This window comes from Botryllus schlosseri, chromosome 1, assembly GCF_051294905.1.
Source record: "Botryllus schlosseri isolate E-star chromosome 1, Bs_hap1, whole genome shotgun sequence".
NCBI lineage: Eukaryota > Metazoa > Chordata > Ascidiacea > Stolidobranchia > Styelidae > Botryllus > Botryllus schlosseri.
The window spans coordinates 26,381,772-26,397,231 of NC_137236.1; the positions used below are offsets into that span (position 1 = coordinate 26,381,772).

Genomic DNA, 15,460 nt, shown 5'->3' on the forward strand with positions numbered 1-15,460 from the left:
TCCTGTTGTCGTGCATATATACATAACACATTTGACCAAGTTGAAGAGTGGTATGCGACCAACGAGAATTGGACCAACCTGGCACCACCAAATCTTCATGTCCGGAAAGTGCTTTTACAATAGTACGTTTCTGCATTTCGAATCCACGCAGCACGGACGTGTGGGGCTAACGCACTCTCATACCACAAGCGCTTACTAATATACGGGAAGAATAGGTTCGGTTGCCGAAGGTGCAGTGCTGCAGAGGAACTGTATAATGTGAAACGAGCTAAGCTTGCTGTACATACATCTGTTAAGATCCTGTTTATGACAATAAGCTTACGCGAATTCATTAATTCTAATAATAACTAAAAAAAACTGTTCAGCTATATTTTTCATTCAAAACTAATTTTGTGAAGCTGCATTCTTTCATGTGCCCAACTGTGAATGATACAGAACTATTCGGCGCCGGTCATTTCGGACCAACAATTCATGCCGATGGTATGTTAAGCCCACAACATTTTTCTAGCTTCGCATGTTGTTCGTAAGCGAAAGGTGATACTTCTCGGCTTGTCCTAGCTGCGAAACTGCCGGAGCTGAAGTAACGACAACGAATAATCAAGCAACAGGGGATGGATGTCGTTGAATATTCATTTGAGTCTTGTTCATTGGTAGATTTGAAAATTAAACACGCGACGTTTTTCACCATGTAACACTTTTTGGAACTACAGGAGATAGGCTGCTCAAAATTAGTTCGGTGCTGCGTTTGAAAACCAACTTAACGAATCAACTTGAAATAGTTGGCCTTTTGCACTTCATCGAATTATAGAGATGGTAATCGACGAGTCATCATTGAAGCCAACTGAAACTGCCATGTCATGCATATGGGCCAATTGTCGTTGCTTCTATCCGATGTTCCACGGAACACTACGTCAATACACACGCTCAACTGATGCATATGCTATGTGATGATATGACTGTCTAAACCATAATAGGTTACCAATCTATAGTAACAAATTATATGTGTAGTTAAATGTGTAGTGTGATACACTTTCGTTATTATAACTCTTTGAAAATTGTGCATTCCGCAAAGACTCACAGATTGGCGTAAGTGTTCCGCGGGTTAATAAAGGTAACCGCTGACGCATTGTCTTCCAGACCATCACCTTACAGTAGATCCTATGCGCTTAGCAGAAATCATACGCTCTGAACACAAACCTCATCAAGAGTGAAGTGCGGGTATATGACATTGCATACACCAGCGCATTCGTCAGATATCAGCGTATTGTTTGATCCGGCGTATCGGCAAATCACATGGTCCCCGTCATCGTCAACAGACGTGATTTTGATGGTAGATGGACATCCTTGCAGGAGTCTGAAATTTATTCTTGATTCTAGACTGTCGATGATGTATTATATTACAAAATTGATACCTGACTACTGGTGGGCTGAAAGTGCGCGGTGGAGTATTTGGGTGTCCCGTATCAGATCTTACTGCCAAATCGACGAGAGTCGGTACCGCCCAACTACCTCCACCACTGTACAAACCGCCAATCCACGCACCTCCTGCGTAGCTAAATGAACCACGGGCATAGTTAGCGTAGGATTCAGTTACACATTAAAATTCTGCAAATGTGAGCAAGGCTTATACCTAATAACAAACGCTTCTGGCGTTTGTACTTCAATTGCAAAACTGTTGTATCCATAAGCCCAGTTTTCGATGGTATCATACGTGGTACATTTTATTGTTGTAGGCAAAACGTTGCTTCCACTTGAATTGGTAACGGCAGAGTAGCTTGTGGAGATAATCCAATTTCCATTGGGGTATGATTCGATCTGGGAGGATATCGAGGAATCGTCGCACTGATCGGTGACCCAATCGCGACGCCAGCCGAGTCGATAATTAACTTCGATCTGCAAATGAAGACACAGTCGTTTCAATAGGCTACATGATGCTTCTGAGAGGTAAGGTAAGGGTTGCCATATGTCCGGAATTTCCCGGACATGTCCGGAATTTCGCCGTTCAAACTGCGTCCGAGAGGAAATTCTAAAATATCCCCAAATGTCCGGAATTTGGAAGGCTTGAAATAGGATCAATTTTTGTCGTAAATCTACAAAAACGATATTATTTTCGGGCATATTTATGCCACTTGAAATTTTTCTGCGTGCTGCGCGCGATTTAGTGTCACATTCATTGCGTCTAGTGCCACCACCAATGTTCTCTCTATTTTTTCACGTGTCTGCGCGCACTCACCGACTCACTGCGCGGTCCCTTGTACGGCAGTGCGTAACGACTATAAAAAAGTCATCACTTCAGATTTTTTGTGCGCAGCTTAGCTTTACTGTGCGCGGAAACCATGTCAGTACTGCGCAATTGCGCACGTGCGCAGCTTAGAAGAAACATTGGCCACCACCTTCGCCAAACATGCAATCAAAAATAAATAAATTAACCATCATTTACAGAAATAAGTCTATTTGTAATCGCAATTACAGGAAAACGGTATATTCCTGGAGTCGATTCGTTAGGCTGTTTAGATGCCTTAGTCAATGACAGTGGCTCCAAACCTGGGGGTCGATTTCCTTTTTTCTGGGGTTCGCGTTCCAAAATAGGCACTGAGTGTGTTTGGGCAAAGGTGCTGACCGTTTTTCAGTAATCAGCTTATCAAATTTTGAGCTGGGCCACAGACAATTTTCAAATTCGAAATGAAGTCGCGACCATAAAAGGTTGAAAACCACGGGGTTTGCAACCTGTTGGAGCGGAGCGGCATTTAGGCTCATAAATATATTTTTCCGTGGGACATGACATGACTTTACTATGTGTAATTACGCTCCTTACGTTTTCGAAGTCATCATCAGCTCATCATTCACAAAATTTAAATACCCGATGCATATGAAAATCAGATGTATATAGTAAGCCCCCAGAACTTACAGAAGTTTCGGTCCTGGTTACAGCACACAATAATTTAAATGCACTGAACTAACATTGTAGCGGCTCATGATCCTGATCGTGACCACCTCTGGTCGATAGACACCGCTTTGATAGAGTGACATCATATTGAGAGACAATGTGTCATACCTCATTCGAAAACCCGCTAGTCGGCGCTAAAGAGTGTCCGGAATTTGCTCCACAAACATATGGTAACCCTTATCAAGGTTAACGCCTTAAAGAGGCACTCCACTCTAAAAATGATGTGGTCTCAAATTGAAGCACAAATCATTGAAGAAAGTTTGGCCGCAACCATTTTCTTCAAAAAGCCACCGTATTAGAGTCGCAAATAAATGAATTTTGTATAAGACCAGCTGACGCAGCTGCGCGTCATCGATTTTTGAAACCGTAGCGAAATTCATGGCGCGTCATCTTCACCGCCGCAACTTCTCGTCACGACTCCTATATTTTAGGTAAATTGCTTTATGTACTAGGGCCTATGTGGTAACACATGCTGTGACACTCACTTTGCATCCACATGAAACAACAACACGGACTGTCAACACCACTTGCAGCATATAGATATTGCATAATCACCATGCTGTCGTTGCTCGGCTGTATACTACCGTACCGGCACGGTGCTGTGCAAATTCCGTTTGATGTAGGGGGAATTAGTGTGGATATATCATTTGTATATTAACGAATGCATATTTCACACTATGTAACGAAGATGGTGGTGGTTATGCCTCATTATTATTGATGTAAATGATAGTAGTACTGAAGTGCTTACGGTACAGAACTTCGACAATATCCATAGCCCAAGAACGTATTCGGTGGCAGTGACTTCATTCGGTTAATTCCCTGTGGACGATGGTCAAAAAATATGATGCCCCCCTGACACCCCCCTGCACTTATCGTCTTGTCAAAAAGAGCACGTCATCTAATACAGAGGCAGGCAACTATTTTGCTAATCACGGCCGCATTTCGATTACTTATGTAGCCTAAGGCCGCATTCCAGGGGATAGTCGTAATGTACTAACTGGACGCAAAATACCCATGTTAATCTGTCCATATCCATTCCCGGTGAACTCCGGACTATTCTACTTTTCACAACGGCTTATTGTACGCACCGAAATCGCGAGTGGCAATATTATGAATAGTTGCTGGGATTGCATATTGTCGCAGCACGTCGAAGCACGAAAAATTTTCAGATTTACTAATGAATTCCGTAATTATTAGTACCTAGCAGTATCACATATTACAATCAAATATTTATATTTTCTACGCCCATGTGATCAGATTCACCGGAAGAGTTCATGGAGGGGGTGCTTTCGAAAATTTAGGGCAAGTTATAAATGATAATGCATCTTCAGGTGGGCAAATTGTTATTAGTCACTTTGTTGCATGCTGTTATTTCTTGACCAACATCAGGATTGCCGATTAGAGGGTAGTGGAAATAGTGAAAATGTATTGAAATCGCCCAAATGTACCATAAACAAATTTCTTTCGCGAAAAGCACACGATTCCGATTCTGGCTCTGATTGAGAAGGGCACTACTATAATAAAATCGAATAATGAAGTAATGTTGAATTGCGCGGAGCGCGAAGACAATTTCAAGATTAATTAAAATGTCTCAAGAATTCAGGAGTGAATTCGTAAATTCAATTTGGATGTCGTCGGCCGCTAGCACATACTAATTGAATTAGGTGTCGACAGCCGCACAAATTCCCTTATACGACCAAAAAAAATGTTGACTTAGTAAATAATCTTGACATTTTTTTTACCTAACGCTACAATTTTACCAAAATTTTGACTTGGCTTGGCATGTCAAAAATCGCCCTACTCATTAGATATGCAGGATTGTGTGTTAAGCTGTTTGGGGGAATCTTATAGTGCAGCGTTTTGCAACTTTTCTCCATTTTTCCATGAAACTTTTTGTATCTTTTTCGATATTTCATGTAACTTATCGCAGGTTTCTTTCGATTTTTCATGCAACTAACATTTTACTGAAAATATTTGGCACTATATATTGATCGCCTAATTATTTCACTGTCGTTTAAATTTTACCTTCTTTCTGATTCGACGTGCATTCATGCTAGACCGTCGAAATTTATTTTTCCTACTGGGTCAATTTTATGAGGCTATTGATATTGCCGAGGTCACCAAGACTGAATTTTGCTACAGTGCCTAAAATACGGAATGGTTTGAGTATCTAATACCCTATTTCAGTAAATTTCAGTAAACTTGGCCATAAATGCAACTTTTTACAGCAACTTTTCTGAAAAATAAATGCAACTTTCCACGGATTTGTCTGCAACAAAAACGTGCCTTAGTAACGCCACATCAAATGCGAAGACACCTAATTTGCATACGTGAGGTCAAAATTTGTTCAAAATTGAGTTTCTTCAGGTCACAAAATGTCAAAATTTTGATAGTTTTATAGATTAAAATAATTGCCCTACTTATGAATATTTAGGAAGCTGCCGGAAGCTGTAAAAAAATTGTAAAAGTTGCAAAAACTGCCCCTGGTAACTATACAGTGTGCTACACCTATTTTGGGGTCACCATATTTTTGAGGCTCAAATCCTGGACCCTCTTTTAAAATTAGGTATGAGCGCATTATCTATCAATATGACGTCACACGAGCAAAGCTTTGCCCTTCGTCCAGAGGTGGTAACGATCCGGCATGCGGACTGGTTGTGTGTTCTAACAAGGACCGAAACCACATTTTCATCCACCTCCCTCCCTAATAAACACTAATCTAGGGCCTGGGCCACCATAGGGTAATTGGTGCAACTTCTGGAGAGCTAACTGTATGCATCTGGTGGGTAATTTGCTTTTAATGAATTCTGGTAATAACATTGGATCATCCATATACTACTATATAGTTTCTTATATAATTATAATTTCCTTTCTCCGTCCCCACATGATCAGAGTCAGCGGTTGGAAATGATGACTTTGAACATGCAGGGAGCGTAATTGTACATTGTTAAGTCATGTTCATGTCACGCCGATTGGATCAGCCTATTACCGGTGCGCACCACGTAGCTATATAAACACCTCATATCCGGTGGTTTCCAACCTTCCATGGTCGTAAATTCATTTCCAATTTGAAAATTTTCCGTGGACCAGCTCAAAATTTTATAAGCTGTTATTGCTAAAAATAAGGTCAGCACCTTTGCCCAGACTTACTCACGGCCTATTGTTGTTATTGTTCCGAATATGTCCGGAAAATTCCGGACGAATGCCAACCCTAACCTACTTACGTTGCAAATGACATTAAGAGTCCGTGCTGTTGTATCATCTGGATTATGGCAGCAAAGTGAGTGACATATCACATGTGTTTTTGTATTACATAAATAAATGAAGCTACAGTATGGAGGTGCGTCGAGCAAGTGCGACGGTGAAGATATCGCGCCAGAAATGTCGCAATGGGTTACGAAACGATGACGCTTAGCCGCGGCAGCTGGACCGGAAATGGTCTATATAAATTTCATTTAATTGCAGCTCCATTAAGGTTGCTATCTGAAGTAAACGGCTGCGGCGGTAAAAAAAAATCGATCCGTGCTTTAATTTAAGACCACATTATTTTTAAAGCTCAGTGCCCCTTTAATGAGAATAAGAATAATCACAAATTTACCATCATATTGAGAACGGAAATATCCAGTCGTCCCACCTAATATCATTATAGATAAGTGGTTCTTCAACTACTCAGACACTACCCCCTTTATGTTAGTGAAAATCAACGTCCATGTTATATTTCAGATCGCTTTTCCGCATGGATGAAGATTTCGAGACAGCTAAAGCGGCGATCATACAACTTATTTGAAATATTCAAACAAATTCATGACACCAGCTGAGTCATTATTAATTTTGCCTGCGTTTTTGGACGAAAAGGAATACTAGGTAGGCCTAATTAAGCGGCCGCCGAATTTGATCGACAGGCCTGTCGATGCAAGATCACCCGAGCCAACCATCAATCATTACCGCATGAGACGCCAAAGCTATAATGCAGAAAGCAAGCGATCTGGCATATTCTGCTAATGCAGTGGGTCCACACTACATGCTATCCGAAGCGCAATTACTCCTTCTGTGCCTGATACAGACTGCACTCGCCATAGCCAACGTATCATCGTTCGACTACGGTCAAGATTCTCCGGAGTAGCTAGGGATGTGGCGTCAAAGAGTTTTGTTGTCTTTTTTATGGAATCAGTTGGAGTCGGCGACAAAAAATGTCGCAACACTATTTGGAGTAGGAGTCGGAGTTCCGAAAACATTTGATGGCTGGAGTCGGAGTTTGTGGAAATGCCTTGTGTACGAGTCAAACTGCTCCAATTGTATGATTTTCATTCACGTTACTTCAATATAGTAAGCAGCGCTATGTCCAAGTTATAGGACAAAGCGATGTATTGAGTAACGCAGTGTGGACGAAACTGAGCTAAGGCGAATAGCTTATTCATGTTTTGATATTGAAATACTGCGTCCGCAGTGCCTGCCAAGTCGACAAATATCGCCTTCAGCCATTTTGTTTTGGTAACGTTTGATCTATATCAATGGTTCCCAACCAGTGGGTTCAGTCGTTCCCAATTAATCGTCCCTTATCAATTTTGACATAAATTTTTGCCTTCCATTGGAACGGACAGGAAAAAAACGATGTATAATCGGGAGATGTATTCAGCTAACTCTGATTGCTCAATAATTTAGCAAAAAAATACCATTTTATGGCTTGGTAGGTGCACGTTTCCGGATGTACTTCCCGTTGATTTGCCATTTTTTCGCGTCATATGCAAAATAAGCCGTCTTCACGTTCAATTTTGGACATGTTAATTAAATATATCTCACCAGAAATTTTAACATCATCGCCCCCTATCCCTCCCACCCCGTCAGTCATTCTCTTTGGTATTTTCGCCTACTTCCTTCTCAGAATCACCCATACTGTGTGAAATATTGCCCATGTTGAGCACCACTGGTCCATATGCAGGCCGTGTTATTTTTGGCATTTCAGGAGCCAGATGCCAAAACTGCCAAAAATAAAAATTTGAAAATGCCAAAAATAACCAATTTTTGGCATATGCCAAAAATAACACGGCTTGCCAAATAGTGTATTTCGTTCATGGTGTTGTGTTAACAGGACCGAATTACAAGCGAGAAGAGCGTGTGTGAAGGGCAGGTATCTTACTATATGGGTCCAGCCCACCCATTAGGGAGAATGCATGGTGTCCTAAATGGTGTGGGCACAGCGAGATTGAACGGCTGACTGCACTTGGTTTACGTCATACTTTCCATTCGTCCAAAGGCAATTTTACGGCCATTTTTGACCAGCTTGCCGAGCGCTAAATTTGATAAAACGGGTATTAATGGAAAGCCTCCACTGTACTGATTACTAGAATATAAATTGTATTCTGCTCATGGATCTGGAACCCCCAAATTTCGTTGGGTGGAAAATTTATTCAGGAGAAACTTTGCTGACCTGAGTTTGAAAGCACTGTTACAGTGCAAACAATTTGAGTCTATTCAGAAGCGGTAACAATCAGGTGTTTATCGTGTATGTTAGGCTTCTCATTCTTTTTGCTTATTGGCACCGATTCCGAATGGATACTGCACATTTTGTGGTTTCGTTTGATATTATGAACCTATGTAATCACTAGGTTTTTCCTTCTTATTATTGTTTGATGGTACTGATTATTAGTGGATGCTGCACATTTTTGGTCTCTTTTGATAAACTGACCCAAATAAAGCGTTTTTATGACTAATTCGAGTCTGAAAATATCTATTTAGAGGTCGATGCCAAAACTGCCAAAAATAAAAATTGAAAAATGCCAAAAATAAGCTATTTTTGGCAGTTTTGGCATATGCCAAAAATAACACGGCCTGTCCATATGATCTATGATGGATACATCCTGAAGAAATTACAAAGCATGGTATAGGTATCCAGCCCAATGGTGCCGTTGTAAATCGTATTTTTATATGTTGCCACCCGATGCCAATTAAACTTCGTCTACTCTAATGCATATACCTGATGAGTATTTCCTTGACTACTCAAATGCTTCCACGACACAGTACCGCCACGAAAATGTGAAGCCGTAGAGATGCCGAAGTGCAAAGTGCAAACCGCTATAAATACAGCTACACCTTTAAATTCCATGATTAGTCTCGACGCCCGTACAGTCACAATGAGTTGATAGAGGAGGGCACGACTTCCATCCATATTTATACGCAAGGGGTTTTATTGCTACTAAGCGATACTTTTTCGTTACCTAGTGACGGAAGACTTCTCAATTGATTGTCATATTATCTCTAATTTGTCTTCGTGACTTTGCGAGGTTCGTGTTCGCGAGTCATCTAATAACTCTTTTTACGGTCAATGCGAATGCTGATCGAGGAACATTGTTACACATTGATGAAAAGGACTCGTTTAGTTCCGATTCTGCTTCCTTAGTCGTTCACAATGGCTGATATACTGTGATGTGTTGGTAGATAGGTTACTAATTCAATTTGAAGGCATTTCCATTGAGTGCTGAAACATACGAACCCAATAATTAAACATTCCGTATTTTCTTTGCGTTTACACAGACATTAGATCAGATTCAATACTTGCTAGGCATATTTGATTATGAAATTGCCGATGAATACCATGGACATTACGCTGACACCAGAAATCTACAAGCTCAATCAACGTAACTATGTACATTAAAATCACAAACCCGAGCTTCAGCAACACTTTCAGATGGCAATGGGTCGTACATCGTCAAAGATTAGTCGAATCCATTCCAAATCAGTGGTTAGTTTTGCTTACTAGTCTGAAGCTAATGACATTCGTCACCACGAAAAATAGTCATCGCGTTGGTCATTCTTTACTGCTGAAAAATTAATATCAATGTGTGTATACCTTATATTCATTTTACTATACGTGGTGGATACCTCGTTGCATGCTAAAACTTCAGCCATTGCAAAATGTGAACCTCATTATATGGTAAAATATCAAGTATGATTTGTTACCGGCAAGGTCCGGATCGCGGGTCGAGTTCGGTCCGTTGTTGAAATTATTGAATCTTATAAAAGGGCACTATCATCACACCCCAAAACTGCAATCATGTAGATAAGTTGGATTTGAAAATAGAATGGAAATTTTAATATATTCCACTCCATATCAGCTTTGAAAATATTTCTGATCAATTTATAAATCCTGGTAATCTATCGACGCTTCACCCGATTGCAATTCTTTATTATCATTACGCTACATCCGTCTATATATTTCCCAGGTTCTGATGAATTCGGTATATTCAGACATCAGCGTCAGATGGCGTTTTAGTTCAAAGTTAAGTTGGCGGTACGCGAATGCCGTGCAAAAATCTCGAAATGGTACGCGATTAAAAAGATTTGGAAATATATGGTCGGGCTATAATGTTGGCAATCCAGTTGGAACCTGGATCGAGGTGAGATACAAAAAGTAGGCCTATATCGTAAATGCTTCCTTTAAGATTGTGGATGTATTTATAAATCTTTCTCCGATGATATGTGTCGGCTTCCTGCGTTGATCATAATAACGTTTGGCGTGCAAGTTTGTATTTGGTTGGTATTTGGTTTGTGATTTTACGGTATCAATTCCTATATATATAGGATGAGGAGTTGCTTTTGCTAAGACTGCCATGTTTTTTTTGTTCTGAAATTTGTACAGGTTGCCTGGACTTTTCATATCAAACGTTGGCCTCGGGAAAGCTAAATACTGATTGCTCTTTGCGACAAATCATTCTTTGCGGGAATTAACTGCTGACGAGATGTACAAAACAAACCGTTGAATAAATGAAATAATTGGGATTTTCCTTGTTCATAACATATTCAGTTTTATAGTATATTGGACTTCGATATTCTCATTGATGCGAATGCCCCGTAAAAATCTGAGCAAAATATATCCTATCTTGAGAATAGAGTGACTTGATACGCAATATCACTGAAACTCAGGTTTGAGCAGAAACGTTTAGTCACCTGGCGAAACAGTTTCTGGCTGCCGAATCAGGAAGATCTATATTGGTGTCAAAAGATTAGCAGTTTAATGACAGCACGATCCTTTAGTAAAGTTCATGATGAAGTCGAAGTCTAATCTTTTAGTAAGACGCACTCTTGTACGTCCTTGCACGACATAGCACGGTTATCGAAAGTCAGTTTGCTCTTTAGATTACAGTAATTATTGTTCTGGCCATATGGCGTCGAGTGTCGACCCGATCCAAATGCAGTCGCAGTCCGTCCTCACTATGACTATGTAGATTGTATGTGCATGTCATCAGATTAAATACTACGGACTTGCATATGTAGTCGGTTACTTTTATATCTTTTGACCTGTATGCGGGTTAGTTAAATCGTTTACCGTATCGATATTAAAACCTTTTATGTTCACAGAATTTTTAAACAAGCAAAGCGCAGATCGCGGAAGTTCCATCGCTCCCAGGACATCTGAAGCAAGCAAGATTGACGACACTATCATGGAATCGGAGTACAACATTTTTACCAACGCGCCAGACAGGCACGACATAATTCATCGAGTGTACCGCGGAATGTTCGGCAAGCCGTTCACAGTCGACTCTCTGGTGTCTTGGTCTGACCAATCCAAGAAACAAGGCCGCGACGTAGGAGCTATCCTGCTCTGCGTAGTAGCCAGTGAAATGTGCAAATGGAAAAACCATGATCCGACGGGTAATCTGATTTTTATAGGCAGACGTATTTATGATTTGTGCGGATGCGCGGAGACGTTAGTGCTAAAAGAACCCATTATCGTTGTCAATTATGTTATTCATTTCATGGATGATTTATTGGAAGCGATCAAGAATCTAACTGGAGCAGATCCGAAACGTAAAGCGTTAGAACAGGCCGGAGCTCTAGGTACAATAATATTCGTCTGCGTAATCCCCCACAAATAGTCCTACAAGAGAGGCGTAGGATACGGTGAAGCTGCTTTGGGAATTCTCCATCGGCCGCAATTTGGCTCACAACCGCCGGCGTGGCATCAAACCTTACTGTACAACCTCGCTTTATGCTACCACGGGATCTCGTGCTACAGTCGAGCTGAAAACTGCCTCGCGCGGTCGTTGCAGCTGTGCAATATTATTGACTTCGGCGGAGAGGAACTTGCGAAAAGGGCTGTGGAATAATCGGGATCTGCGTTGGAGAATGTGCGCGCCGCGGTGAAGAAAAGGGACAGGCGCTCGCTAACGTTTCATGCTCAATTCCTCGGAGTTGCGATGACAGGTGCAATGATCTACATAAATATCAGGCTGATCAAGTCGATGGTGCTCTTGCAAGATCAAATACCGTATAGGCTCGTGCTATTTCGTGTACAGATATTTCTTGCTTCAATAATGGAATGCATGATTTGCACCGAACATATTAATACCGTGTTCTCCTACACAATATACCGCTATTTCAGATGATAAGCTTGCAATATGCTTGGCGAATCTGTAAGCTAAGTCGAGACGAATCGTCGCAGTCTGGTTGCAGCCTTTATCAGTTAGGCCTAATCGGCGTTGACAGTTCGGACGAATGTGCATTCTGCACCTATACAGCTAATACAGAATAATGACTATAGCGGTAGATTATTCGGAGCAGCCTCTAAGCTAAAGTATATTCGTGATGAATTGACTATTTACCCGATTGATCTGACGACTCTAATCAATATTTTTAATAAGAATAATTTCGGCCATAAGTACTTGTGCACTACTGTATAAACAACCTAATCATTGAATTCCATGACGTCGCAACGTTAGCATCTAATCATACAGCAGCATCCCATTGGGCTCGAAAGTCACGTGACTTGTGGTTCGCTGGGGCCAAACAACTATATTAGATACCCGCTCCCTGTGTTACTTTGCGATATTGGTCTGTTTTCAATTCGTATTTTCTGTCTCAGTGAGGTTGTTTGAAGTACAGTTCTGGGTTCTATGTTATCTTCGTAGACTTTTTAGCTAGTTTCAGGTTTTTTTAGATGCTAACTAGGTAGGGTTATGTTGTTTTGCAGCCGTGCAAAATGTCAGGGTGTAACGTGCCCGTTTGTTATAATGGATGAGAAAACAATTCGGAGTAGTCTTTCCGTCGACTTCTGCATTGCCAGAAAACGACAGGAAAGTTACTGAAATTAATTACGCCAGTGAGAATGCTAAATATAATTTACATTTGAACTATGTTGACTTGTTTGTTCGGTGGTATCAAATGTCATACCGGTATCTTTTGTGCCCCAAGACAGCGCAATGGAGTCAGCTTCAATAGCAAATGATTTAAGATAAGCCGCAATTATTAGATTTTTTATTGTGTTTATTTAGTGAAAGTGGCCTAAGAATAGATGCATCAACTGCCGGCATCGGTCAACTAATAAATATTAAGATATCTGTGCAATTTATCGAAAAAGATAATCAAGAATTTCGGTCAGCCAAATTTGAGTTTAACCATGCCAATCAGAAGCAAGTTATTGATAGCTTCAAGGATAGTGCTGAGAAAACTGCTATATATACTTCATTGCTGGACAAGGACAAGAGTACCGTACTTTCAATTTGGTTTTTGGGAAAATGCAGCGATTTACAATTTGGTATCATTCTGTCTGTATTGCAAATATCCTTTTAATGGGAAACCAGGCCTTGCTGATACTCATGACATTGCTTCGTATAATTTAGTACTGGCACTGTTACCGATGTTTTTTCTAGATTTTGGTCAAGTTTCTACATTAGTGTTGTTAAAAAATATTTTTTGTGCCAAATTTCACTGGCTCATGAAGAAAATTGATAGGTTGGCTTTAAAAACGTTGCACACTAAATTTGGCTAATTCCAACATACAGAAGTAAAGCTATCAGATTTAAAAAAATTGAATTTATTGAAAAAATGAAACAATTTTATTCAAATTTCACTGGCTACGCCATGAAATTGCTGAGTTCTCATAAATGTATAGCAAATTTGGCTAGTTGAGTCAAATTAAAAATTTTCTACCTTCAGTAGCTTTTGCATGGCTCTATACAAAATTTACACAAATTTCTTGAACAAAAATCAGAGGGTAATTAATAACCATTTTATTCTCTTATAGATACTTTTAGATGTTCAACAGATCAATGCAAACATTTATGCTAGCCTCACTAACCCGTGCCTGATTGCTGTGCTAGTGAAGTTGCACTGTGCCGCTATACGTAAACCTTATCCGTGGCATCTCTGATCCCAACAGCTTGTATGATGCAATTGGTAACTCTGTCACAACTGCTCTCCAGAAGAAACCATCTCCTTTATCGCAAGAATGAGAAGCACACGCACGCTATTCACCCCTTGGACCATGAGAGACTGTAGCTCAACTGTCTATGGAATGACGTCACCGTAGGGAGGTGGAGCGAACACTTCAAGACGCTACCGGCCTTAAAAGTCGGGACCACGTGTACTTCCTGAACTTGATTGAAATCCACCCAAAACGCTGGGAAGGAACTGACATTGTTGTCGACATACGGTACATCAATGCTACCAATAGGTCATTTGTGTGGGACCAGCCTCGTAACCATACCGACCCAACAACACTTTTATCCCTTACCGTCGTTGTCAGTGCCAGGGTCAGAGCACCCTTTTTATTTTCATTTTTTTAGTCATTCACCTGGTATTGTGGATAGAAAATCGATATTTTGAGATCTGAGCGGAAAGTTGACCTTTTTTTAGTCAACCGACCACAAAGTGGAAAAAATTCACCGATCTTTGAGAATTCTTCCCCGGTTTTGCAAGTCTCCAATTTCTGAAAAAGTGTCCTCTTTTTAGATTTCCAAACTATGGTAAGCCTAACGTTAGTGGAAATGACATAAGTCCCTGATCTATTATGAGTGAACACGTTGTCTTGCGCATATCGATTACAGTGTTATTGGAACAAATATGTTAAAAGTCAATGAAATGAAGATACTACAATGAGGCCACAATCATTGCTACAGAAAAAGGAAGTGTTTCAATTCAGTATTATCGTGGCAAACGGCCGCAGCCTTACAATAACGCGGAAACAATGATCGCTATTAAAAAATCTTGAAGGGACATTCGACATGACTCCAGTTTCTCTACCACGTTCGAGCATAAAATCGTATTTCATCGCACAATGACAGGTGATACACTCAATCACTGTGTAGGCTACAGTACTTTTACATAATGTACACATTAGAGTCATTGAAAACGCACATAGTGTCACGATACTGGGAAATCTTACCGGTGTCCAAATTGAAAACTTCACACATCAAAGGGTTAGCCTGGGCTTGCTGTTTCACGAGAGTATATACGCTAATCATTCTAATACAAAAGGGGACAGTGATTTACTCGTAGCGTTCTGACAAACCCTTCGAAACCATGATTGAATTGTGAATACGTGATATCAATTTCTCAATTATGTGTGGTCATCGTCTCAAACGGCTGAACATACTGAAACACACCCCGGTCCTCACCCATGACCTCAAAGCATGAACCATTGGCACTTCATATCGGTAACTATTTGGTTTTCAATGTAATTAGCAACGCGACATGATAAATGCTTTGTTCTAATGAGATATCGTTCAAACTAAGACA

The 15,460-nt window shown here is 40.5% G+C and overlaps 1 protein-coding gene across 2 annotated transcripts in view; it reads right to left on the bottom strand.

The window, feature by feature from the left end:
• LOC145446113 (uncharacterized) overlaps positions 1-9,128 on the bottom strand; it is a 35,920-nt gene extending 26,792 nt beyond the window's left edge. For both annotated transcript variants that reach the window (XM_080324346.1, XM_080324338.1), the window contains exons 1-4: positions 8,922-9,128; positions 1,631-1,893; positions 1,413-1,553; positions 1,198-1,354 (exon numbers count right to left, since the gene is read on the bottom strand). In XM_080324346.1, the coding sequence (XP_080180472.1) occupies positions 1,198-1,354; positions 1,413-1,553; positions 1,631-1,893; positions 8,922-9,113 (753 nt within the window). In that variant the 5' untranslated portion in view covers positions 9,114-9,128. The remainder of the gene's footprint in view (positions 1-1,197; positions 1,355-1,412; positions 1,554-1,630; positions 1,894-8,921) is intronic.
• Between the last annotated feature and the right edge of the window lie 6,332 nt (positions 9,129-15,460).